Source organism: Dunckerocampus dactyliophorus, chromosome 14 (assembly GCF_027744805.1).
Source record: "Dunckerocampus dactyliophorus isolate RoL2022-P2 chromosome 14, RoL_Ddac_1.1, whole genome shotgun sequence".
In the NCBI taxonomy this organism is placed as follows: Eukaryota; Metazoa; Chordata; class Actinopteri; order Syngnathiformes; family Syngnathidae; genus Dunckerocampus; species Dunckerocampus dactyliophorus.
The window spans coordinates 16,659,088-16,685,555 of NC_072832.1; the positions used below are offsets into that span (position 1 = coordinate 16,659,088).

The window sequence follows — 26,468 nt, forward strand, 5'->3', positions numbered from 1 at the left end:
TTTTGCCTAAATGAACCATTAAGCATAAAAAGTCTTATTTATATCTTAAATGGCTTATTTTCTATTATTATGTCTACTATACTGGGTAATACAAGTGTAAAGGTGACTATAGGGGTGTTATTTAAGTCTAGAAGGCTCTAATGATGATTTTAAAAAATGTATTTAGACAGTTGTAAACGGGTTTTCTATGCTCTAGCTACAAAATGAGTAAAGCATGAATGTAAATCTAATTGAAGAAACCTCTTGCAACACATTCACTCATACTTTTTATTCCAGTGGAATATTGGACAAAGGTGTACAGTGCACTTTACCATCAAGTAACACCCAAAGAGGATGAGAATAAATATGAGACTTTAATATTCTAATCCAACATCAACACTGCAGATGAGCGCTGCTGAAGAGGAGACAATGTGACCACAAGCAGATGACATGGTGAAACGGTGCAAAACAAATGCTGTGACCTCTGGTCGGATGATGTCATCTTGTGAGGTCCTCACGGGAGTGGAGGACAGGCACAACACACAGAAAATGAATGATGCTCGCTAAAGCACTTGTGTCAAAACAAAAGGAGAAAACTATCACCCAGCATAATAGGATTACATGACATGAACTACGAACTCTTGCATATAAAACAGATCCCAATATTCTAGCATTGTGGTCTGTATTAGGAATGTTGAGGATTCCTTTTTTAAATCTTATTTACACTTTTACGCTCAAGTGTTGCATTCCTGATGCACTTTTAAAATACCACTTCTGCTTAAAATGTTGCATTCCAGCCATATTTTAAAGCTTTTGGCAGCTCCACTCTACTAAATAATAACTAACGCATGTAGCGACTACAAAGCAAACTACCAAGCCTTGAAAACAGGCCAACATAACAGTAAATATGAACCATATGAGCCATTATCTTGGGATATTCCATCTCAAAGCCTCACTGTTATTTCACTACAACAGACAACATGATACAGTGACGCAAGCCCTTCATCATCATTCTGTCTAAGTAAATCAGGGGTGTCCAAAGTTTTTCCACCATGGGCCACTGAAAAACGACAGGACGTAAGGGCCACTTTGATATTTTGTAAAGCAACACGTAGATGTGCTAAGAAGTTATACATACATATTTCGAGAAAAAAAAACTGCATCTCAGCATCGTGATTTAAGTGACAAAGCATATTACTGGTATGAATGGTCTTCACTCATCCCCCTCTCCCCTCCATTTTTGATGGGTGTTTTTCCAAGTATTTCAACTTTCTTGGTAAATGTTCTGAAATGTTCTTTTTGTAATACTATGACTATTATGACTTTATTCCAATATTATTCTAACTTTTTTTGCCCAACTTAATTTTCCAAAAATTACAGCTTAATTTTGTTATGTTGGTTTCTCATAATTTTTTGACTTATAGAATTACAACTGTTTTTTCCATTTGTGCTGCTGTTTTTTGTTTTTTTTAATTTTCAAAATATTTCAACCGCACGTCCTTTTTTTATTTTTTTAATTTATGCCACTGAAATTTTTCCTCATAATATTATGTTATTCTCGCACAATTATATTTTAATAAAATTTGAGATTTTATCAATATTTTTATATTTTCGCTTTATATTTTTAATATTTCGCTTTATTCTTGTAAAATTACTGCTTTTTTTCCCCATTTTGGCTTTTTTTTTTTTTTAGTTTTCTAGTTAAATTATATTTTTAGAATGTGCCACGGGCCAATAAATACACCTTGAACCCCTCTGAGCTACTGTAGATCAAGTCGCACATGTGGCAGACTCAAATTTTAATTTTCCAGATCGCAATGAGGCAATGAGGTTGCGAGGTTAAGCCGAAACTAATTTGACTATTTCTGTATTATCAAGTGCGATGATGAGAGTTTTGTACATACAAATTTCCGAAGTGCGGCAGTTGCTGAAATATCCCAAGATAAAACGTAGTTTGTTACCCTGAACGTTTTCTTTTATACAGTACACCAAATGTAACATGTAAAAATGGAGATCTGATCATGAATATACCCGACCTGATATATTTATACATACTATATATAGTCCCACTTCAATTCCCTGTTAAGGCAAATATGCTTTCCATTTTGGGAGTACTTTCTAATAACTGGGTGGGTGCAACACCTATACTGTATGTGCTACTCGGCTGTATTGGTCAACTATACAACAATCTACAGCGCTAGTTCAAATAGTTCAGTACAGTTAGTACTTATTTAAAGACATTTATAAAAACAAACCTTGCCAGTAGTTTCTTTCTTATTCATGATATATCTTTTCAAAATATATATATTATGCTTTTACCTCTTTGAACGTATTCAGCTGCCACCCTACCATCCATACAAAGGGAGGTTCTACACAAGGAACAGAACCAATACTCTGGACACACTGGTTATTCTTACAAAGGTCTTGTGAAGTTACATTACAGTATCACTTGACAACATTGATATTACATAGGATTACTACGTATGGTTTGTTGTCTCGCTATAAAAAGGCTAAAAGTTAAGATCTAAACATCCTTGTTACTTGGTAAAGATTCTACAACAGTTGTTACGGAGGCTATTACGATGTCTGTATAACAAATATCAATAGGTGTCCTGCACATACCGGGTGACATGTCGTACATTATTAGTAATCTAGAGCTGCAGCTAAATAATGTCTCGTCAAAGTCGGTCATTTTAGCACCAACCTTTCATGCGAGCATCATGGACAACAAAGGACAGTGTCATGTTTACATGCACATCATTCACACCTCAATAACCAACCTATGTCGTTATTAATTCTAGAGCTGCAACAATTAATCCATGGATTTTAAATGTCATCGACCGCTATTTTGGTATTTGATTAATGTTTTTTTATTTTAAAATGTAAATACCCTCTGATTTCAGCCTCTCAAATGTGATTTTTTTTTTTTATTTCCCTTAGTCATCCATGAAAGCAGACCTATTATCTTTGTGGTTTAGGCAAAACAAGATATTCACACATATCAGCTTTGACTTTGGAAAAGTTATCAACATTTTTGCCTCTTTTTTGATGTGTTGCGGAACAAACCACTAACAACCCACGACTCAATGAATCAAAACAAGCTTCAGAATAATGGAGAAAGAAAATAACCGTTAGATGCAGCTCGAATGAATTCTTGTAATTATTATTATTCTATTGAAATAACCACCTAAGTGTGATTTAAGTTGAATCACACTGTGCCTTATTATACAAAAACTAGACTTGATCAAATGAGCTGCTCTGTGAGCTCAAATAGAGGATTTTTAGATTTGTGATGCTTCCTTCACTGAAACGTGTCTCTGACGTGCTCGTGCGTGCGTACAGTACATGGATTTCTTGAGACAACTATTTCAACATAATTAGCTTATTAAGACTTCTGTCAGGACTGGCTTCTCTAGAAAATATACTAACGACAAGCTGCTAAGCCATCAAATTGCCAATGCCTGATTTGTAGTCTGTCATTAGAATGTGCAAACTCTCTTGCTTAAAAAAAAAAACAAAAAACAACAAAAACAGGCAAACTCCAATTGTTGTGCATGTAAACATTCACTGTCATGTGAGGACTGTCAACACCAACACTGGGTACTTTGACTAAAGGGTAAAACTGAGGGCACATGTGTTGGCCGAGGAGTGAGGCTAAGTCCAAGCCTGCTGCTACCAGCAAAGCACTAGATCTGAATGATCCTCGTCTGGCACTGTGTAAACATTGCCTTCAACTCGCTCTCCTGGACCTCACTGACTGTGTCTGGCTCTGGGCTCTTTTGAACCTTTGCCACGGCAAAGTTGATGCCCTGAGTGAGCCCCGCCTGGGTGAGGCTGGCCACCTGGACCATGGAGCTCTTGATCTTGGCAAAAGGGGACACGACCCGGCTGCCATTGCTGTCAGCAGGTGAAGGGCCGAGGCTGCCCTCCTGCTGCGATCCCAGACTCTTCTGAGAGCCTCCTGAGACGGCAGAAGTCGGTCTCTGGACGGTGAGGAGACTGGACGCGGAGGTAGTGGACTGGACGTCAAGCTGGGACGGCCTGGGGAGATGCGGCTCCTCCTGCTTTGTGCTTGGCTGCTTGGGGTCCGCTGGGCTTGTATTCTGCACAGGCACTATGGGCTTAACTGGGTGGGCAGAGGCAGACGGTCGCTCTCCAAACACCTCAACGGGTTTGGTCTGTGCATCCTGGACAAATTGGTGGCAGTAGGCATCGATGGGAGTACCAAAGTCAATTAGAATGGCTTCTTCAGCCATTGAGGCAGCCCCTGGGGACTTGTCTTCACTGACCTCATGTCCTTCACAGTCACTGACCTGAATAACAGAAGGGATATTGAGCTCCACGCTACCAATGGACTGGGAGCGACTGCCCAGTCGTGTGTTTGATGCTACGATGCCACAGCTGGGCAGCACATAGTCCACGTTTTCAAAGGAGCCGGCGCATGAGTGCTCTGGGTCAGAATTATAGGAGTCAGAGTCATCAGAGAGATCAAAGTTCATATTACCGATATCTTTAAAGGTCCCGGTGCCGGGATTGCCATCTGATGTCTCCAAGCTGCTGTCCGACTTCCACAAGTTGACATGCATGGTTGGCTTCAGGAAATTTACCTTAACATCAGGCCTAGAGAAGTTTCCTAGCTTCCCGAGGGGCCTGAAGGGGCCAATGTTTACGCTGGTCTTGGTCTGTTTTACTTTCTGGTTCAGAGATGAGAATTTGTTGAGGAGGAAACTTTTACCTTGAGCCAGACCAGAGCTGCCCTGCACTTGGTCACAAGTTTTGTTCTGAATTCCCATTATGTCTTCATGAGGTCTGGTCTGACGCCTGGAACACCGACAGACAGTTGTTTAGGATAACATTATGTCGACATGGTTGGATATTACAGTAGATACCTGCAAATATTTGTGATTCAGCATTCGTAACCCCACAACATCAAGGATTTTTTTATCAAAACATTATCTGTGCAAAAGAGTGCCATTTTGTGTTTTTATAATCTTCATAAATAGGTTTATTAGTAGAAAACTCATCTCATTTGACCTACGTTGGTAATAATTCAACTTGCTTGCAGTAAATAAGCTTTATATTTACACTTTTACTCACACAACACAAACCAACAGGAGCTTATCAACCCAAATTCCCTACCTCACTCATGGTGCAACCACAAATAACACAAGTAACATGTGAAACACACGCTGTAAAAGATACCACAAAGACTATGCGGGTTTCACAACACACGCTTACACACTAATACAATGTATATTCAAAATAATACAGTGGAACCTTGAATGGTTTTCATTTAATGTTGAAAATTGAATTGAATATTGCCTCTGTTTGTGTACATTTTCCAGGTTAGCGTAAAATATTGCGTAAGTCTTGTCATGTTCTTAATACACTGCATGAGTCCAACTGTGTTCTTAATGTATTGTTATCACAAAACCTCCTTTTTAGCAGCTTGCTAATACATGGAAATAGGAACCGGAAGTCAGCTCCATCACAGTTCTTTGTGAACACAGTTATATAAAAGTTTTTAATATTTTTACATACATAAAACAATTCTAAATGCATATAAATGACAAATGAAAAGGATAAATGAACATTGAAGGTTTCTTTTACCTTCAGTGAAGACGTAATTGTTGTGAAAGACATGATGTAGCAGCATGATCAACACTTTACACCACATTTGTGTTTTGCTGTGAGTTACATTATTTATTGAATTCAACACTGTTACTCACTTTCTTCAGCAAAATACTGGCACTTACAACTTTCTTTGGTACCAATTTGGGCTATTTTGTAGCCATGACCAATAAGGAAAGCAGACACTTAAGATGAGAAGCGCTACTGAATTCAAGAAATAACTCATGGCAAAACATAGAGGTAGTGTCCATGTTGATTTCGCTGCCACATCGTGTCTTTGGCAACAACACATCTTCAATAAAGGTAGAAATAACCTTAAATGTTCATTTATCCTTTTCATTCATCATTTATATGTATCTATATGCATTTTGAATAGTTTTCTGCATGTAAAACTATCATTTTAAAACTATAAAAACTACATGTTTTGCGTTAACATTTTGGTGGAAAAAATTGGTTTGATTAGAGTATGTTTCAGTTAGAGTTGGACCTTCTGGAATGGGTTAATGACGCTAACCAAGGTTCCACTCTACTATTTTATGATCATTTATAACCTGCGACGCATGCTGGAAAACCCATGTGCACATGCTCCCAACAGGAAGTTACCCAGCATGCCTTGTGGGTTATAAATCTGTATAAAATAGTATAGTTTTGCATACATATTAGTGTTTAAGTGTTTATTTTGATACCCGCATAGTCCATGTAGTGCAGTTACATGGTGTGTTCCATGTGTTACTTGCGGTGTTATTTTTAGTTGCACCGTGAGTGAGGGAGGTGGTTTGATGTCCTCCTTTTGGTTTGTGCTACACTGTCAAACTAGACATATTTATGGGCATCTCAATTACACATAAACCCTGCGAATCGTGGGGATCTACTGTACATATTACTACAAAATGTCCTAATAACCTCTCCAGCTTCTTTTCAACCACTAGTAGGTCCAGCCCCCCGGCCTGCTTTGTAATGCGAAGCATCTCAGCAATGCATTGTAGTGTATCTGAAAGATAATATATGAGTTTAGGATTTCAAAAGATTTGGTTTAAGCCGCTGTAATTTTTCAAAAGGTGTGTCCTACCTTTTCCGTCATCCTCAGGATTTCGTGTGGCCGCTCGAAGCGTGTGAAAGTATCCACTTGTCTCTTCACTCCTGTAATGCAGACGCATACAGCAGAACTTTGGCTTGCCGAACAACGTCGGCTCCGGACCTGCAAAAGAATACTGACAACTCACTCACAACTTCCATGTTTTCATTTTCATTTCCTTAAGTGAATCATTTTCAGTGACAATGTTACTAAGAGGTTGCTGAGAAACTGTTAAACACACTTTTAGGAAGTGTTGGGTGACTCAGTCAGTGCACAAAAAGCCTTCACTACTTCTTCTTTGAGTGAAAATGAAGACTTACCAATTTCAATCTTTTCCAAGCCGTCTAAATTGAGGCGCTGGTATTGGTTGACTTTATCCATTTCTTCATCATAGCTGTGAAAGTTCAAAAGAGTACAAACAGAGGATGAGCAATGCGAACAGCTTCCTTTAGATATGTTGGAAGATGTCGTTAAGACTTACAAAGCGATGTAATAGGCTTTGTCGGACAGAAGCAGCAGCACATCCACATCTTTGTTAGAGGCATCGATCAGGCTGGTACAGAATAAAAAAAACATTTTTGGCCACCCATGAATGAGCTGTTACTTTTGCTTTCATGACAATATAGTCCATTCAGCATTATTTGGCTCGTGTAAAAGCGCTTTGAGCACTGTGAAGGCAGAAAAGCGCTGTGTGAAGTGAAGCCCAACATTTCACAAATTGTGCCACCCACCTCATGTCACAGTTGATGAGAGCCCAACCGCCGTGAAACTTCTCATCGTCTGGCAGGAGAAGCTGCATGTATGTCTGCAACAGCAGGCTGACTTGTTCCTGAGCACCTCTTTGGCTTTCCTTTTCTTTCTCCTCATGTTCCTTCTCCTTACTGAAAATGGAGTAGAGGTCCTCTGTCACAGGCAGACCCATCATGAGGTCTGCGGGGAGAGGCAGAGAAATCTGTCAAGGGCTGTTTGGGAGTGTGACACACTACAGTTATACTGTATGTCTTTAATACCGATGACTGCTTGTCTGTAAGCATCCCTGAAGCGGTTGAGATAGTAGCGGTTGGCTGAGTTCACACCGTCTTTCATCACGCCAGCCAGTTTCCTCTCACCTGTTCTGGTAAAATCTCCCTGAAAACACAACAGTGTATCCACTGATACATTGAGTTGCCAACACTGTTGAGTAATATTGAGTGAAACCCAGACACGGTAACACAAAAAAAAAAAAAAAAAATCGCAACACAGTAATCCTTCGCCACTTTGCGCTTATGGTTTTTCCAAAATATATTAATTAATAAATCATGCTGTTTTGTGGTATATATGTGGTATAATATGGCCTATTTGTCAAAAAATATGCATACGTAAGCAAATTCTACGTATTTTTGGCCTAAATTAAGCATTTTCAAGCATAAAAATGGCTAAAACTAAAAAATAATATAGGGCATTCAGAAGAATACTATAGGGGTGTCACGAGACACTCAGTTCAAGAGACGATTCGATACACGAAATTGGATCTATGAGAACGAGATGAAATGAGATTTTCACTTTACTTTTAAAAAATGTACTATGAAAAAATATATTACAATACAGTCAAACTTGTCTATAGCGGCCACTAGAGGGAGTCTGTAAAAGTGGCCACTATAGACAGGTGGCCTCTATAGACAGGTTGGCATCCAGTTTGAATGTTGACCAGTAGAGGAAAAAAAAGAAAAAAAAGGGAACAAATAATATTAATAATGTTGACCAGTAGAGGGCACTGCGGACTGCGGATAAAAGTTGTACAGCACTACTAGGCTTGTTATTATCATGGTTCATGGTTCATGGTTTTAATTCATCCTGAACATGCATATGAGTCAAACAGTAGCACATCACATAGTACAATTCACAATTTTGCATGTCCAAAAAGGAGTAGGAAGAAGCAAAGCTTATTTAATCCTACCCCTCATCAGTTTCACATCAGTTGCAATACATTTATTCACCTCTTGTTCTTTCAAGTGTACTTTGTAGGTCTACATGACAATGTAGTGCAATCATAGCCAAGGTTTTTACTTACTAAAAGGAAGCTAGAGGCTTAATAATAACTGATAGAATATATCCACGACCCACAGAACAAAGCTGTGCTAGTAATGTCTTACGCTTGTTTTTAATATTTTATTTTTTATACGGCAGAGTGTCATTACAGCTTTAGTTCATCAGGAAGTGACGGGAAGTGACGGTGGGCCTTCCGAGCAGGAGAGCTAGGCTCAGTGCTAGCTGTGAGTTTGGAGAGAGTTGGGAAGTGTGTTTATGTTGGCGTGGATGTAAAGTCCGGCAGTGTTCTCCGCTGTTAATAAAGCGATTAAAGTGCATCGGCGACGTGAGTCTCTCCTTCTCCACAACAAGCGGAATTACAGTATTGACCAGTGCACACCAGAAAATATAAACGGTGTCATTTCTTACAGGCATTGGCTGGACAGCTATGTTGTGGGGCTTGTTTAACCTTTGCCTTGTGGGCAAGCAGGAAGGAGAGACGATGCTGAGAGATGCGTGTGTGTTCTGAGCTGCTGTCTGGTGGCCGCGTTCAAGAAATAAAGTTGGCAGAAGAAACAGGAGAAGTTTCCTTCTTTGCTTCGGAGCTGAATAACACTGACAAGTTAACAGACTAGTAGCGAACGGAAAAGAAGACGGCTTTGTTTGTGTCGAATACAGAAGATGAGGACTTTGATGGATTTGTGGATGAGGATTGATAAAAAATAACGTGAGTACATTCTAAAATACTTCAATTAGGTACAACTGAACTCAGTTTTGCTCCCGCTGCCGCATGCATGCTAGCGTAAGTTTTTTTTTTTATTGTAGCGTCGCTGGGAGCACGTCATGCTTCCCAGCCTACTTTGCGGTAACTTTTTGGTGCAAATGTTCTTAAAGTTGCATGTTTGACCAGGAAATAGCAAGCTCAAAAGAAGACGGCTTTTTTATGTGGAACAACTGACAGTTTGTGTGGATCTTGTGAATGATTGTGACTGAGCTAGGACTCAGTAATTAAAGTCTACACACGACGGCTTCATTGATTGAAAAACAAAACTTTTTCGTGCATGAAGCTTCTACTTGAGTTGGTAATTTGGCCGCTATATGCAGTCAGATATTGACCAAGGGAGACAAAATGGATGGCCGCTGGCTGCTTTAGACAGGTGACTGCTATACACAGGGTCTATAACATGTAAATTTGCTGCAAGGGATTTTTCAGTGGCTGCTATAGGCAAGTGGCCGTTCTATAAAGGTGGCCGCTAAGACAGGTTTGACTGTATATTGCAATATACTAATTTAATTTCTACTATGTTACCTTGCATTGCTCTCACGAGGCTACACTTTTCTTTTTTGTATGACAGCGGTCCCGCCTCCACCCACCGATACAAAGAGACTATATGACTGACAAAAGGGCTCACTCCGTTCATGCCGTTTTTCTATGGGTCAAACACAACAAGGTACTGAAACCAATGCACAAAGTGAACCCATTTCCTACCTGTTTGGAGGCGGGAAACAGGGAAAACAGACACCCATGCACATGGCAATATATTGAGGAAGGCAAAATTATCAATAATTCATTTCATTCATTGATTAAATAGAATTAATTTTCATTTATTGTGTGATTAATTCATTTATTTATTATTGTCCCAGACCGAGTACCCACGAGACAGTATTTTTTTCTGAAGGAGAAATCTTGTGACATGAGATCTTGTCACACCCCTAGGTAATGAAGGTAAAAATAATAAAGGTGACTATAGGGGTGTAATGTCATCTCTAGAGGGCTCTAATAATGTTAAAAAACGTATTTAGAAGGTTGTAAACAGTGTTTTGTATGCTCTAAAATTGAAAATATTTCACTTATAAATAAGGAATTTTTCCTTCGCAGAAATTCACTTATCACGGTTGGGTCTGGAACCAATTAAATGCAATAAACGAGGGATAACTACATAGTAGAAGTAATAAAAAAAAAAATGTTACCTTAAGTGCTGCTGTTCCAGCATACTGTCTGCTAATGGTGTCACCATTGTTGGCCCACATTATCTGATAGATCCTGTAACATTTGAGAGGCAGGGGCTGCTCTGGAGGCATCACACCCAACTTCTTGAGCTGAGAAGAGGGACAGTGAAATATATTCTGAGCAAGAGTATTCAAGTACAGCGCACAAGCAGCAGCATGACAGCTGCTGAAAAAGATTGAAGATGCTTATTCTTTTTCTTACTCCAGATGATTTAAAGATCTAACCTGTTGCTCCATCACCACCCGAGCAATAGCAGCCTGGACAACGTTGGTCCTGTCTAGACAATCCATGCAATTGACTCGAAAGATTCCCTCCTGCTTACAGATGACTCCAGCTTGGTCCACCCTGGCAGAGAAACCCATTGGACAAGTATACATACATTTGTATATCACAATAAACCTCTTCATAGTAGTGCTATAATGATTTAATACATTTTTTAACTTTAAAAAGGACTTCTTTTTCTTTTTTTTTCCACATTTTTTCTGTTAATTACAAATAATGACAAACTTACCAGGCCCACTTCATGTCACTGATGATATCAGAGATGGCATCTGTCAGTATTTGTACATTTTCAAATTTCATTCCGCGACTGGGATACAGAGCAGGAGATAGAGCAAAGGATTTTGTTATCAAAAATACAATCAAACCTAAATGTCACAGGGAAAATTGTACTACCAAGCCAAGTCTTTCTCTCACCAGTGCTCGTGGAAGTCAAATGAAACATAGGTGAGGTTTGGGTTGTTGTACAGAAGGACTTGCTTAAGATACGCATCCCCAATCAGCTTCTCTCGTCCACTTTGATCAACTAAGTTGATGATGACCTGAAGATACAAATACAGTAATTTAGCCAGCTACTGTATATAGGATTAAGGACTTGCTGGGGGATGAGAAAATTAGATGTTGAATACAGTACAGGGTTTCCGCTACATGTAATTGATCGTGTCGGTGCGCCACTATAAAATAAAAGCCGCCACACCTTAAAAATGCTGTTTTTTTAAAAACAATTTTAAGTAATATATTATGAATATACTGTATATACTGTGTGTATATATATATATATATATATACATACATATATATATAATTTATATATTATACTTATTGTCATTATTATTACTTATGGCTTGTCTTCAAAACACTCGTTGTGTGTCAAAGTTATGCATCTGTGTACAGTTTAGATGCTATCACAGGGGTCTCCAACAGGTAGCTCGTAAGCTAGCAGCAGCTCACCAGCTGATGTTGAGTAGTTCACCAAAGAATAGTTGCTTCATCTGTATTTTTATTAGTGTTCTATTCAAACATGACACCTGTATTTAATGACAAATGAGCACACTGAGTGGAGATGCGCTTTGTAAATAAAGTGCAATTTAAATGTTGGCAGTGCTCTCAGCAACTTTTCTATTAAATTAACAGTTTTGCAATGGTCTCAGTTCATGTTCTGGTAGTTGTGGAAAAAAGTTAAATAAGTCATAAAAAATTGCTATTTGTCATTTTTTTAAAAATTGCAGTCCGCCCCTGCAGTCCACCCTGCAATGCAGCATCTCATAAAAGTGAGTATGCCTGTCACATTTCAGAAACCATTTTATTATATCTTCTCAAGGAACAATACTTTGGAAATGAAACTTGGATATACTTAAAGTAGTCAGTGTTCAGCTTGTTTGGCAACGCACATCCATTATTTTCTAAATATCTACAATGTATGTAATAATAACAACAATATTATATACAGTTGTGGGAAAAGTGTTTGCCGCCTTCCTGATTTCCTTTTTTTTTCAATGTTTGTCACACTTAAGTGTTTCAGATCATCAAACAAATGTAAATATTAGTCAATGACAGGACCGGGACCAAGGCAGAAAGGAGGCTAACACTTTTCCTCACCACTGGAGATTGCAGTCCTCTGCGAGACACTGTACACTCATTCACACAGAAAACCAACCTGTTTCTTGTAGAGTTTAAGCTGCTCTTCGAAGTGAGAGGCAAAGTACACCATGGTCTCCTTTTCTTCTGAAATGTCAAAGGCATTCGATTACTGTGGTTGGCAAACTTTTTACATGTTACAGTACATATTAAAAAGTTTGTTCACGTCTCGTGTTTCCATTTTTGACTAGGAAGGGGAAAAAAAATAGAGAATGTGTAGCAATAGTAGTGTACAGGGATGTCCCAGTCTGATCTTCAGGATCGGGATAGGCTGTCGATACGCTGTATTTTGAAGATCGGACAAAATCAGCTTCCGCCACGAGATCGGGCCGATCCGGTTGCCGTATAACATTCGTAACTCTGGGCCACACTCCAACATAGTTGGTGCAGTAATGCTCTTCAAAACTGGTTGCCACTTGACTCCCGCCACACGCAAGAAGAAGAAAACACAACATCACCATGCAGACATGTCTGTAGTGTAACGTGGTGAAGTTAGTTTCACGTTGGATATCTCCATAGCTACAGCGGTATTTCCCCGCCCCAGTGCCCGCACTGCTGTGTCATGGTGTGGGGAGCTCGCACGGGAAGTGCCACTTGTTTATACTAGGGATCGTCAATAAATTACGATTGCGTTGAAGAGTTTGGTAAAAAAAAAAAAAAAAAATGTCATATATTCTCAATCACACCACAAATTAATCTACTGTATAACCATGTCAAATGATTAGCCCTATCCTATATGTTTTGCACTCCTATTTTTTCCAATTTTATCTTTTATTGGATGGACTTTTATTGGATTAGGGACCTGACTCACACACTGACTTATTGGTTAGCTTCTCTATAACAATGTTATTAAAATAATAAATTCAGAGACTTATATCATAAAATTGTTGGTCTTGCTGAAAAACACACACATTTAGTTGGATTCAGTGTTAAAAAAAAAAAAAAAAAAAAAAAAGACATGACTCTCATGGAAATACATTTTAAAATATGTGGCTTTCATGGCTCACTTAGCCAAAAACGTTCCCAACCCCTGTAGTATAGTAATATATTATTTCACTTGGTAATCCCACAATATTCCATTTCATAAATACCATTTCAAAAAAAGGATGGCTACAACAACACTAGTTTATATGTTTGATCAATACGGTTAATCAGGTAATTGTGAAATAACGCATTAGAACCCTACTACTGAATTAAGTACCTTCAGAAGTAAGTACATATCTAATCATGCATGCAAGAAGAAGAGGTACCACTGACCTTTCTCCAAGCGTGGCCGGGGATTGTAGCGGTATCCTGCCTGGCTCCAGAAGACAGGCACAGAGCCACGAGTCTGCACAAAGGACAGAGTGTGGCTGTGCACGTGGATCAACTGCTCTGTCTCCACATAGTTAGCCACATGGCCATCTGTATCCACTCCTCTGCGTTTGTACCGCATCCCTTTGGGAAAGAAGAATGCGTGAACGCTATTTAAAGAATATGTTCATCACACATAATGTTTCACTCTGAGAATATAAAAAAAAAAATACTAAGTCATCATCAACTTAAACCCAACACTAGCTTGACACTACCTGCACGATGGCGGCTACGCCTGGAGATGAGCGCAACAGTGAAGCGGGGATGGATGTCATCAACACAGGTTACCTCCTGTGGTGGGGTTTCGGGGCTGCTCCGCTCATCATCAGAGGTGTCGTAATTCACTACAAGTTCCTCCACTTGGACAAAGCCCTGGATGATTGGTATCACCCAAAAGTCTACTTCTGGGATCTAGTGCAAACAAAATATAATATATTCAGAATCATCAAGTTGATTACAGGTAGTATTAAAATGGCAGTCACTAGGACATGGACCGCCACCAAGGCCAAACAGTCCCAAGCATATTGGTCTAACTATTCGAAAAATCATTACCGTATTGTTCCACTGCAGTCCTGTAGGTGATGGTAATGTGCATTACAGTGTGCCAAATGCCACATGCAGCATTATACAGTACCTTAGCTCATTGCTTGTGTAGTTTTTCAGCAATCCTAACCAATAAACACCAATAAAAACATAACCTCCCGTATTATGTGACTCATACTTGGCTGAGGAGAAATTTTGGCCAGGACAATCTTGCACCAATTCATCGAATTCCCAGGGAGATGAGTCACTGTAGTGTTGTACTGGAGGGCTGTGCTATACTCAGGTTGTTACCTATTGTATTTCTTTGAGTGCTCTCACTGGCCATGGCGACTTAAGGAAATACAATGATACAATAGAATGGGTGTGCCTCACATTGTTGCAGCGCATGAGAGAGACAGTCCCACACTAGGAAGGCAACCTATTTTGACAGACACAATGCCATTTTCTTTCAAAGTTAGTGACCACGGGTAAAGGTTGGAATGTAAAATAACTGGTAAATTTACAGTACCAAATCAACCTCCAACATGCTATGCAAGGCAGCAGTTATTTTTGTGAATTTCCCTTCCCTTCTCTTTTGGTAGTGGTGGGTTAGGGGAGGGGGTGACATCATTGTGCAATTTGCATAATTGGCTATGACGCATGTGCATATACAGTATAGACTATTTAAAAAAAAAAACATTACATACTGTAGCGTACAGGCCAAAAGTTTGGACACAACGCATTTTCTTTATTTTCATGACTGTTTACATTGTATATTCAGGTGTGCCTTGTCAGGGTTACTTAGTGGAATTTATTTGTTATTTTATTTGTTTTATTTATAACTTATTAATGGGGTTGGGACCATCAGTTGTGTTGTGTGTGTCCAAATGTTTGGCTTTTACTGTATATTGAAAGACAAACCTTTGTGTAATACAGTAAATCTTTCTCCACTTTGCACATCAAATTTCACAGCTTCACTCTATCACGCTTCTTTTATATATCAATAAATTATCCTATTTTGTGTTTGAATATGGCTTACTAGTAAAGACTATGCATATTTAAGCAACTTTTACATTTTTTGGGGCTAAATTTGGCATTTTCAAGCATAAAAATGGCTAACTAAACTAAAATACTGTACATATAAGGTATTCAGGAGACGCATTCAAAGACATTGCAATGATATGTTCTACACTGGTCACTAGTAATGTTACTGTAATGTCCGGTGAGAGCACCGGACGATCACCGGGACAACAGGCTTTTATTCAGATTTGAATTATCTCACATGCATACAGCCAAGATAAAACTCAACTTTGAACCCCCAACGTCAGCCTCCCTAGCCCCAAAACACATTTACAGCAACATGCACAAGCATTTATTTATGTCTTATTTATGTCTTAAATGGCTTTACTGTGTCTACTACATTGGATAAAACAGATGTAAAGGTGACTATAGGGGTGTCATTTCATGTCTAGAGGGCTCGAACAATGTTAAAAATTGTATTATAAAGGTGTAAAGAGATTTTCTATGCTCTACCTATGAAAATATTCAACTTATGAAGAGCAACTCCTACTTTGTGGAAATGTACTTATCACAGTCGGTTCTACAGCCTATTAACCGCGATAAAGATGGTACTACTGTATTAGTTATTAGCATCAACATTTCAGCTTTTTCCCGTTACAACACAGCTTTTTGTTCTTTTTTGTTGTATTGTACAATGTCCCACAGGCCCATAAGGCCCACGGGTCTGCAATTGGCCCCCGGGTGTCCCCACTTTGGACACCCCTGGTTTATATATTTCACCAGGAAGGCCAAATGTTACCCATGTTCCCAATGGAATATGGTTTTCGTAGCACTATCGCTAGTCATGACTCCTGCTAAGTCAAAGACTGGGCGGCATGCTTGTGAAGTTGTTCTGCACCCTGCATGTCTGAATCTCCACTTCGCCTTTCGTGACCACTTGAATCTTATTACTGATTAAATACATAAAGCAAGAAACACCAAATCTATTCGGGGTGGTCCAAATTTAGTCGTGGTGAGCTGCCACAAATGAATGTATGGGAAACACTGGTCTTCTAATCTCCCACTTGGTAATGCAACCATAGAATGTTCAGGTTAGCGCCAAATTGTACTTTAAATTACCAACATAGTGTCACACTGCCCAAAGAAAAACAATGCAACTTTATAGGACTTTTGTTTACAAAAAACATTATGTTTTGAGAAGAAAAACTGAACTAACATGCTTTTTATTGGGATAGGGATAGGAATAGATAACATACAGTTAGCATTTTTAATTGACAGTAAAATATATTATATTATATATATAGTAAAATATTCCAAAAATGCTAGGTACGTAGTGGCATTCTGTATGGAATAAATATTACCTGTAGGTCTATGAGATCTTGAATCATGTGTTTGTTCCAGAAGAAACGATCATCCACCTTTCACAAAGAATTAAACAACAGTCACTGATACGCAACAGGTTTATGGCTGCGGTATAATATAGGTCCACAGGTCCATGTTCTTTCCCTGCAAACCTGTTTCCAGAGTGGCAAATTTGCCCCATGTGAGTCTCCTTGGCGCTGCACACTGTTTGTCAGGTCATAGGTAGGGCTATAGTAGAAGGAGTCAGAGTCCACAAATATTTTGTACAGCTCGTCCAGCAGCCGCCTCTCAAGACGTTCTTTCTCTTTGTTTTCTTTAACCTGGAAGGCAGGGGAATACTGGATTGGGCAAGTGGATAGGAAGAAACAGTATTAACTTGACAGAGTGCAGCATCAAAACATCCAAAATGCACAAAGCATGAAGTGGGCGTCAACATGTAGAGACACAAACCTTTTTCTTGATGGGGACAGCCACATTAGATTTGATCTGGCTTAAGGTTTTCATCAACTTTGACTCATCCGGAGATGGAACCAGTTTCTCGCTTTTGTCAATTCCAAAGTGATGCTTTTTGCAAAACTGAAAAACATTAACTGCTGTTAAAAAAAATATTCTGACAATATGAACAAGACCTGACATGATGATGTGTTTACACTTCATAAGCACTGCTAGTAAAGGAACAGCCCAACATCTACATCACATGGACAACTACATGGAGCAATAAGATTTCTGCAATCAAAGGGGGAATTATTATTCTGCAGAACAAAGTGGAGTCTATTTGGGAGCAATCTATCACCGCCATTATTACTCACTTGGAAATATTCTGTCTCACCATCCATGAAGCTGCCCTGAAAGACCTGAGATCTTAGTAATACTCAGCGCTCTCTCGACAAATTTAAACTCTCTAACATGATTTTCATTTTTACCTAAATTGGAGTGGGACATTTAACAAAACATAGCTTCACAAACACATTCTAGTAACTGATAGCCCGCCTAATATGAATCATACACTGACGCATTTATGGTATTCTTAGCAACACTCAGTAAGGTCAAGTATCATACACTTTGCCATGTGTATTATAACAGAATTACGATGCGCACCTCCAGCTCCAGCTCCTGCGGCTCCTCATCAGACAGCGGAATGACAGCTATCTTGATGATTTTGTAGACTTTGTGGTTGCCTGGCAAAGAGCCAACAAGTGCTTTCTGTCTGATTAATACAAGGCCAAGCGGAAGATCTGGCAGGAGGAGCAGAAGAAGGGGGGAGTTGTATCATGGGTGCAGAATTCCTCACATTCCGAAAGGTGTGAAAAAAACAGCCTCACAGCATATACTGTATTAAATTATTATAATGTTGCAGTACAAGACATCTGGTGAATAAATATTGAATAAATCAGTATTAGCTCATGTTAAACTATCATGTTTATGAGAAAAAGACAATTGTTCATGTGTAGGGTAAAAATAACTTGACAAAAAAAAAAAATAAATTGAATCACCGCTGACAGATCACTCCTCTTCATCAGTACATGCATTTCAAAGTACATTTACACACATTTTCACACCTTTGATCACCAGCACGAAGCAAGTCTCCGTAATGAAAGATTTGTGATATCAAGTGTCCACAGACTCCACAGGCAATTCTCTTTTAAAATGTTGGAAATGTCATTTACGGACTTCTTCATTTTCTTACCTGCATGAAGCTGGATCTTTCCTATGATACCTTCCACCAGACCCAAACATACTGGGTTCCAAGCCAGAAGCAGGTCTGTTGCTAAAAGCACAAGAAGATAAGAAATGGACACATTAAAACACTGAAGGCTTGACACCACAGCCAGGTTATTTTCTTGACAGCTGTACATTGCATCCAGGATGGGCAAAATTGATTAGGAATCACGTTGATTGTGTGGATTGGATTGTTGGTTAATCAAGTCTTCAAGCAATTAGGGAAAATGGAGTGCAACCAACAAAGATGCTATTGATTCAGTGTCAATTAGTTTGTATCTAAAAACCTCTGATAGCATCATTCTGCTCAATGCAACATGGAAACAGGAGTTCAGAAAATTCAGAAATAGACTATCACATACCTTTATACAATGATTAAATAAAGGTTAATTATTAGATCTTTATATTTGCCCTGCAAATTGGATTATGGTAACTTAATCAAATATATAATATGGAATTTTCCTGTCATTGAATAGATACCTGTTGCAAGAAACAACTACGTATAGCAGATTCCCACACATTCACGATTCAGCATTTATTGCTCCAAAATACATTAAAAAAACAATTAAAATCTGCAGAAAACACATCTCATTCACTATAAATTGGTGATAAGTCATAAATACATGATGATACAGGGAAAATGTACAGCATACATAAACCAGAAAGCCCACATTTGTCTTTGCTTTGCTTTGCTTTTCGTCAAGCGTGAGATTTTGTTCTGGGTCCTTCAACACACCATAGTTGTGTGCTGTGACTCAGATTCCATCATTTCATCAATCATCTTACATTATCATTGATTATCGTTGAGTACCTATACATTTTATACTTAAAAGTGTTGAGGCATATTTAACATGGATTGTTTTGCGAGTGAACAATGGAAATTGAAGAGAGAAAGGAAGGGTTCTGGAGCTGAATATAATGATTACAACAGTTACTTTAATTGTAAATGGTGATCCGAAATCGGAGAAGCACATCAACGTCAAGCTAGCGGGAGGCAGTAAAGCCTTCTCTGTGGGCCTGAACACTATCAGAAACACTGATCTACATTTACAATTTAAATTAAACAATTTGTTCCATTAAATTTCCCTACAGTATTATTATCTTCATTTTGTAGCGTAGTCTCTTGGCTGCACTGCTTCTCGTTTGTGTGCACGTTACATTTTCTTGTCCAGAGTTCAGCTTTTATGTGTTGCCATATTAACGTAATCTGCCCAAGGCCTTCAGAATCAGGAGTGCTGGCCCATGTCACTTACACACTATTAGCAATGGCCAGCTAGCGTACAGTCATGTCAGCAGGCCAGCTAGCGTACAGTCATGTCAGCATTTTTCAGCCCTCTGATTAGTTGATGTCTGAAATCTTATGGAATGCATCATCACATGAACAGCTTTTCTTTGTGTCGGACCAGGATCGATTCACTTCTGCTGGAGTTACTCGTCGTTCTGTGTGCATTTGTTATATTATTTTATTAATGTCAGCCTGAGAAAGGGTTTGTTTGCCACTTCCACTGGAAGTCTTCCAGACCAGTACTTATGAGTGAGTATATGTATTTTTTTGTTTTTGTCACGTTATTAGATAAACATTTATTCTGAACTGCTCCAGATAATGTTGCAGTGTCGAGGTTTGGAGTTAGGAGTTGTTTAGAGATGATGTGCTGGAAGTTTGCTCCTCACTCTACACTCTCATTATTAGAACTATGTAAACATGAAGTAACACCCCATAGTCACCATTACACTCCTATTATTCTTTGTTTGCACCACAATGCTAATGTGCAGGCTACGGGATCACTGCAGGGATACACGAGACGGCCACAGCTTTAAGCACAGCATGCTAGCAAGCTACATAACTAGTTAGCCTCCAATGTATTTATTCTAAACATAAAAGGGCTTCAGACGGAATGGGGAAATAGGACAAACGAAGAACCCAAAAACTTATCACTTCCACACACAATGGTAGAACTTTTTCTCACTTGTATCATGTCGGACATGCCATGGCTGACTACATGCAGTGTTAAGGTAATGTAATCTAATGTCATCAATGTTTTGTGTCATTACTGACGCCTAGTGACCAGAATACTACATATGACTTGCCTTTCAATATTGGTTGACTAATAATGGGCCATAGTTAGGCCTGCCATAATCAATAAATCGATTAATCAAACAATAAAAAATTAACTATGTTGATAATTATGCCGGCCTCGATAAACTGACATGCATGCATGCGTGTTTGTTTCGTCTCTCTTTACCACACAGGCTGAATGACGAGAGGGTTCACTCTGCATCTGTCAGTGCGCGTTGGTGCCCCAGTGGAATGAACGGAAAGAGTGAACCCTCCTCTCAGACATTATGTGGTGGCGGGGCTACTTGTGAGTGCATATAGTACTACCAGCAAGTTAGCCTCATGAGCCAGCATACGCTAACATGAATGAAGGCACAGAAGCAATGTGTTGGAATATTTCAATTTTAAACAGAATGGACAAGGTGAGCACATTAACACAGATGAACCGATATGTTGCATTTGTTCGAAAGTAGTTATAGGAAGAAGGGCAATACAACCAACGCTTATTGAGGTGTTTGGTCGGCAATGTAAATATAAACAAACAGCGCAAAATGGTGAGTGCTCACAGACAGTGTCGCTTGCTCCATTGCAAAAGAAATGCAACCTTTCAAGACGGTTGAAAAGCCAACATTTCCGGAAATGTTAGACAGTACAAATTGCCTGGGAGAATGTATGTGTACATGTCACAAACAGTAATTCCTGAACTGTACAAACGAGTGAAAGAAGACGTGTTGAAGGACATCACAAGCATTGCATTTTACTCCGCCACCAAAGATATGTGGTCCATCTCAAATATGACCCCCTACAGTTTAGTTTAACAATACACTACATAACCGTGTGTACGTGTGTGTATGGCTTTTATTGGACTGTTTTTTCCTTAGAGAGAGACAGGGTCTATTTTTTTATTGTTTTCGGTTATGATTGTGAATTTTGAAGTGCAATTTTTGTTAAAGAGACTGAGAGTCTCCTTCCTGAGCCACCACCCTATCTTGGTGAAAGAGTTTGCATGTCCCACTGATCCTAGGTGCTAAGTTGCTTTTACATCCCTGGTAGTGTCACCCACAGCAGTTCAGAATACCCACCCTTTTTGGAGTCCTTGGAGGGAGAGCTGGAGAGTGCTCCCTCGGGGGATTCCCTTGTTCTGCCGGGGGACTTTAACGCTCACGTTGGCAACGACAGTGAGACCTGGAGAGGTGTGATTGGGAGGAACGGCCCCCCTGATCTGAACCCGAGCGGTGTTTTGTTATTGGACTTCTGTGCTCGTCACAGATTGTCCATAACGAGAGATCCGCCCGGAGTTTCTTAAGGCCCTGGATGCTGTGGGTGTGTCTTGGTTGACATGACTCTGCAGCGTCATGTGGACATCGGGGCCGGTGCCTCTGGATTGGCAGACTGGGCTGGTGGTCCCTCTTTTTAAGAAAGGAGGGTATGTTCGAATTATCGTGGGATCACACTTCTCAGCCTTCCTGGTAAGGTTTATTCAGGGTTTTGGAAAGTAGGAATATGGGGAACTGGACCACCTGATTCAGGCGGTTCGTTCCCTGTATGTGTCAGAGTTTGGTTCGCATTGCCAGCAATAAGTTGGACCCGTTTCCAGTAAGGGTTGGACTCCGCCAGGGCAGCCCTTTGTCACCAATTCTGTTCATTACTTTTATGGACAGAATTTCTAGGTGCAGCCAGGGAGTTGAGGGGTTCCGGTTCGGTGGCTGCAGGATTGGGTCTCTGCAGGATTGGGTCTCTGCTTTTTGCAGATGATGTGGTCTTGCTGGATTCATTGAGCCGTGATCTTCAAATCTCACTGGATCGGTTTGCAGCTGAGTCTGAAGCTGCTGGGATGAGAATCAGTACCTCCAAGTCCGATTCCATGGTTCTTACTCGGAAAAGGGTGGAGTGCCACCTCCGGGTCCGGGATGAGATCCTGCCCCAAGTGGAGGAGTTTAAATACCTTGAGGTCTTGTTCACGAGTGAGGGAAGGATCGAACGCGAGATCGACAGGCGGATTGGTGCGGTGTCTGCAGTGATGCGGACTCTGCATCGGTCCGTTGTGATGAAGCGGGAACTGAGCCGAAAGGCAAAGCTCTCAATTTATTGGTCGATCTACGTTCCTATCTTCACCTATGGTCATGAGCTTTGGGTAGTGACCGAAAGGACAAGATCGTACAAGGTACAAGCGGCCGAAATGAGTTTTCTCCTTTAGAGCACTCTCATGCGGGAGAAGCTTGGATTAGAACCGCTCGCTCCTGCGCATTGAGAGGAGCCAGATGAGGTGGTTTGGGCATCTGGTCAAGATGTCCCCCGGACGCCTCCCAGGGGAGGTGTTCAGGGCACGTCCAACCGGTAGGGGAAGACCCTGGACACATTGGAGAGACTATGTCTCTCAACTGGCCTGGGAACACCTCGGGATCCGCCGGGAGCTGGACAATTGTACTATTGTCTCCAAGTGCTGTACATGAGTAACTAGTATGAAAGTAGTATAAAGTAGTATAGTATGAAAGTAAAAATATGATATTAAATGCAAACATTAAAACGTAAAAGGCTCAAATAAAAGCAGGCTAAAATCAAAGCAAACTATAAAAATAGCTTAAAAAAAAACCCAATACAATAAAAAGTACAAATTAAAAAGCAAAAAATGCAATATCCAGTTCAGCTTGCATTAAAAGCCAGTGCAAACAAGTGTGTTTTTAGCATTAATTTGAAACCCTTGACGGAAGTAGCAGTTGTAAGGTTCGGAGGGAGAGCATTCCAGAGTTTGGGGCCTGCTGCTGCAAAGGCTCTGTCTCCTCTGGTTTTCAGCCTAGACATTGGGCATGCTAACAGACGATGATCACAGGACCTCAGAGCTCTGACCAGAGTGTGCAGAACAAGCAGTTCTGATAAATAAAGTGGCGTCAGCCGATGAAGAGATTAAAAAACAAATAATAACATCTTAAACTGAATTCTAAAAATAACAGGCAGCCCATGGAGAGAAGCGAGTACAAGAGTGATGTGTTTGTGTCTTTTAGAGCCTGTGAGCAGGCAAACAGCCCCATTTTGGACCAGCTCTAGTCGCCGATTGGAGGACTTCCACGCCAACGTATCGGGAGTTACAATAGTCCCCTGGGTAAGCATGACATCAGTTTAGGTCATGCAGTGGGGAGAGTGACTCAAAGGAAAACTGGACTGCTGGTAACAGATTTGCCAATAAATGAGAGGAAGTTTTAGGGAAAATGTGAAGGGTGTGGCTCATAATGGTGGGGAATGCTGGCATTGAAATCACACAAACAGAGAGCGAAAATATTGTGGGGGGGAAACATGCAGTATAATATTACTCCAATTAGTCTTGTTTTCTGGAAATACTGCACTCTGTACTCTGTAGTCGAGAGAGGAGCGGAAACCTGTGTTCCAATTAAATATGAAACAGTGGTGCAACTGTAAACCTGGCTACACGACCGTACGACTTCAGGTATCAACAGCCTCAGCGGTCTGGAAAGTCAATTAATTCAGCAGTTCTTTCATTTTCACTTACAATGTATAGTCACCATAACCCGCAATCAATTCTTTGTCACTGCTCCAAGGGTACTAGTATTTGACACACAGAGTAGGAACTATGTTAATCCTATACAAACAATACTTGTTTCAATCTGTTTAGAATATGAACTCTGTGTTCCCAGTAATCATCGTGTAGTCTGGTACTGTCATGTATTAACATGTTACTGCTACCATACTTGAGTCTAATAATACTGGTAAATTGTTCTAGTTAAGAACCGGAATCTCTGGTTTTACTACAACAAGTCAATTAAAATGTTCAAGCCTTTATGTTGTGTTAAAGCTACCCTTTTAATTTCAAGGTACACATACATATACATATATATATATTTATACACATATACATACAGTAAATATATATATATATATATTTATTTATACACATATACATACAGTAAATATATATATATACACACACACACAGTATATGTATATACACACATATACATATATTTTTTCTACACCAAGGAACTTGTTAGTAAAGTAGGAAAAGTGAAGAGCTAAAACACTTCACAGAAGGTGTACACTCATTAAAAAAGTGATGAATGGCCATATTATGGGTGATGTTACTGGTACATCCCCAAGGCAGCTTAAACGTACAGTGTACAAGTAAGTACACAAGGAAATCATGACGATAACGTGAGAGATTTACTTTTAGTTTAAGAAACACTACAATTTACAAGAGGGTGATTAAGGAAAAAGAGCGACTGCAGGAATGTTACATACCAGGTCTCATCTTCATGGTGCCGTCTTTTCGGCTACACCAAAGAGCAGAGTCCCCGTTCTGAAGAATATAATCGTCTTTGGCTTGGAACAGCTCCATTGTATCCTTGACCGTAGGCAAAATAAGCCACTAACTAGAGGAACAACCGTGACAACTGTCAGCCGGACGGCGAATGGCTAGCTACTGTTAGCTCACTCCGGCTGGTAAGCTACTGCTACAAGCTACCTAGGAAGCTAGCAGCAGCTGGATCCGCGTCGGATGTGTTTGCCCCACTTGTACGCACATTGTCGATTCATCTTCCCCACCACTGGACACGCATTCCTCCCCATAGTCAGGCTGGACGGAAATAAGGCATAAATAAATAGGGACGGGAGTCGGTAAACTGCTGCCGAAGCCATCAAGGAAGCACCAGTTTCCTGCTCCAAACAATGGCACGTGACTTGTCATCACCGGAAAACAGGTAATATGTGCATTAGGCGGTTCAGACTGAACTGTCATGGCTAACATGAATAATTTCAATAGTCCTTGATCAGTTTTTTCGTTTGTTTGTTTAATTTGTAAATCTATAATTTTTGTTGTTTACCAACCACATAGACAGACGTTAAAACGACCTGGGTGAAACTCCGGTAAAATCATCTCAATCGTTTGGGCTGATTCGTACAAACCAGGTCAGGTCGGAATTTATACCTTCATTAAATTTAATCTCACTGTACACATGGAAGACATTAGCACAGCAATACGATTATTAAATACAACAATTAAATAAAGCTGTTATAAAAGGCGAACAACTCCTTAGTTTATACCTGTGATTGTCATACCGGCCTTTTCTGCCTTCTTAAAACATTGTCCCAGGCGAGCCTGGAAGAATAACCTCCTTTTCTCCTCCCTGATCATCTCCTTGTAACAGCGCATGGAGTCCATGACCTCTTTAGCATTCATTAGCATTACATCATCTTTATCCTTGATGGTGGCGACAGTCGACCAAAAGGGTGGCCAATATTATCTTTTTATGATGTTCATTTTCACTTCCATGGTGATGGCTTTTTTTTTGGCACACTGCAGCTTTAGAGACATAATTGTTACAAGTTAATTAAGGCCATGTTATTCTTCTTCAGTGTGGCTGAGCAGGCACACATACTATTTGTCCGCCCTCCGATCCGACCAAAATTATGTTTTCAATTAATTTTTTGTGCTGCGTTTGTGCAATTAAAATTGTTTGTAGTATTTTACTTTTTGACTAGTAGTGCCCAGTGACTTCATCCAGCCCCTCAACATGCTCCAAATTAGACATTCTTTAGTGCTGCGCTTGTGCTGGATTAAAAGTGGTATTGGTCCTATTTTAGTTTTCCAGTTTAATGAAGGATTATTCATAGGTCAGTCCAAGTTCACTAAGCCCATTTCCTCCCAATGAAAATAAAAGTCTTGTGCTGCGTTTGTACCGTTAAAATTGTTTGTGCTAATTTACTTTTTGCTTTATTAAATAGTGTTTGGTCATGATGTCATCCAGCCCCCCCAACACGCTCCAAATTTAGCAAAAAGGATTTTGTTGTTTAGGGCTGTGCTTATG

General features: G+C 39.8%; 1 protein-coding gene across 2 annotated transcripts; it reads right to left on the reverse strand.

Moving 5' to 3' along the window:
• Nucleotides 1-253: 253 nt before the first annotated feature.
• On the reverse strand, nt 254-25,355 carry inpp5f (inositol polyphosphate-5-phosphatase F). 2 transcript variants are annotated; one of them, XM_054798500.1, is made up of 20 exons: nt 24,904-25,355; nt 18,565-18,645; nt 17,976-18,112; nt 17,328-17,453; nt 17,030-17,197; nt 16,877-16,933; nt 14,189-14,384; nt 13,878-14,057; nt 12,640-12,707; nt 11,400-11,524; nt 11,215-11,292; nt 10,928-11,048; nt 10,664-10,792; nt 7,696-7,813; nt 7,417-7,615; nt 7,167-7,238; nt 7,006-7,079; nt 6,680-6,808; nt 6,514-6,601; nt 254-4,800 (listed from the first exon to the last, which is right to left on the reverse strand). In XM_054798500.1, the coding sequence occupies exons 1-20, from the start codon at nt 24,998-25,000 to the stop codon at nt 3,666-3,668; spliced, it is 3,378 nt and encodes a 1,125-aa protein (XP_054654475.1). In that variant the 5' UTR covers nt 25,001-25,355; the 3' UTR covers nt 254-3,665. The 2 variants fall into 2 exon arrangements, with proteins under 2 accessions (XP_054654475.1, XP_054654474.1); XM_054798499.1 differs by having other exon boundaries at nt 17,030-17,215.
• Between the last annotated feature and the right edge of the window lie 1,113 nt (nt 25,356-26,468).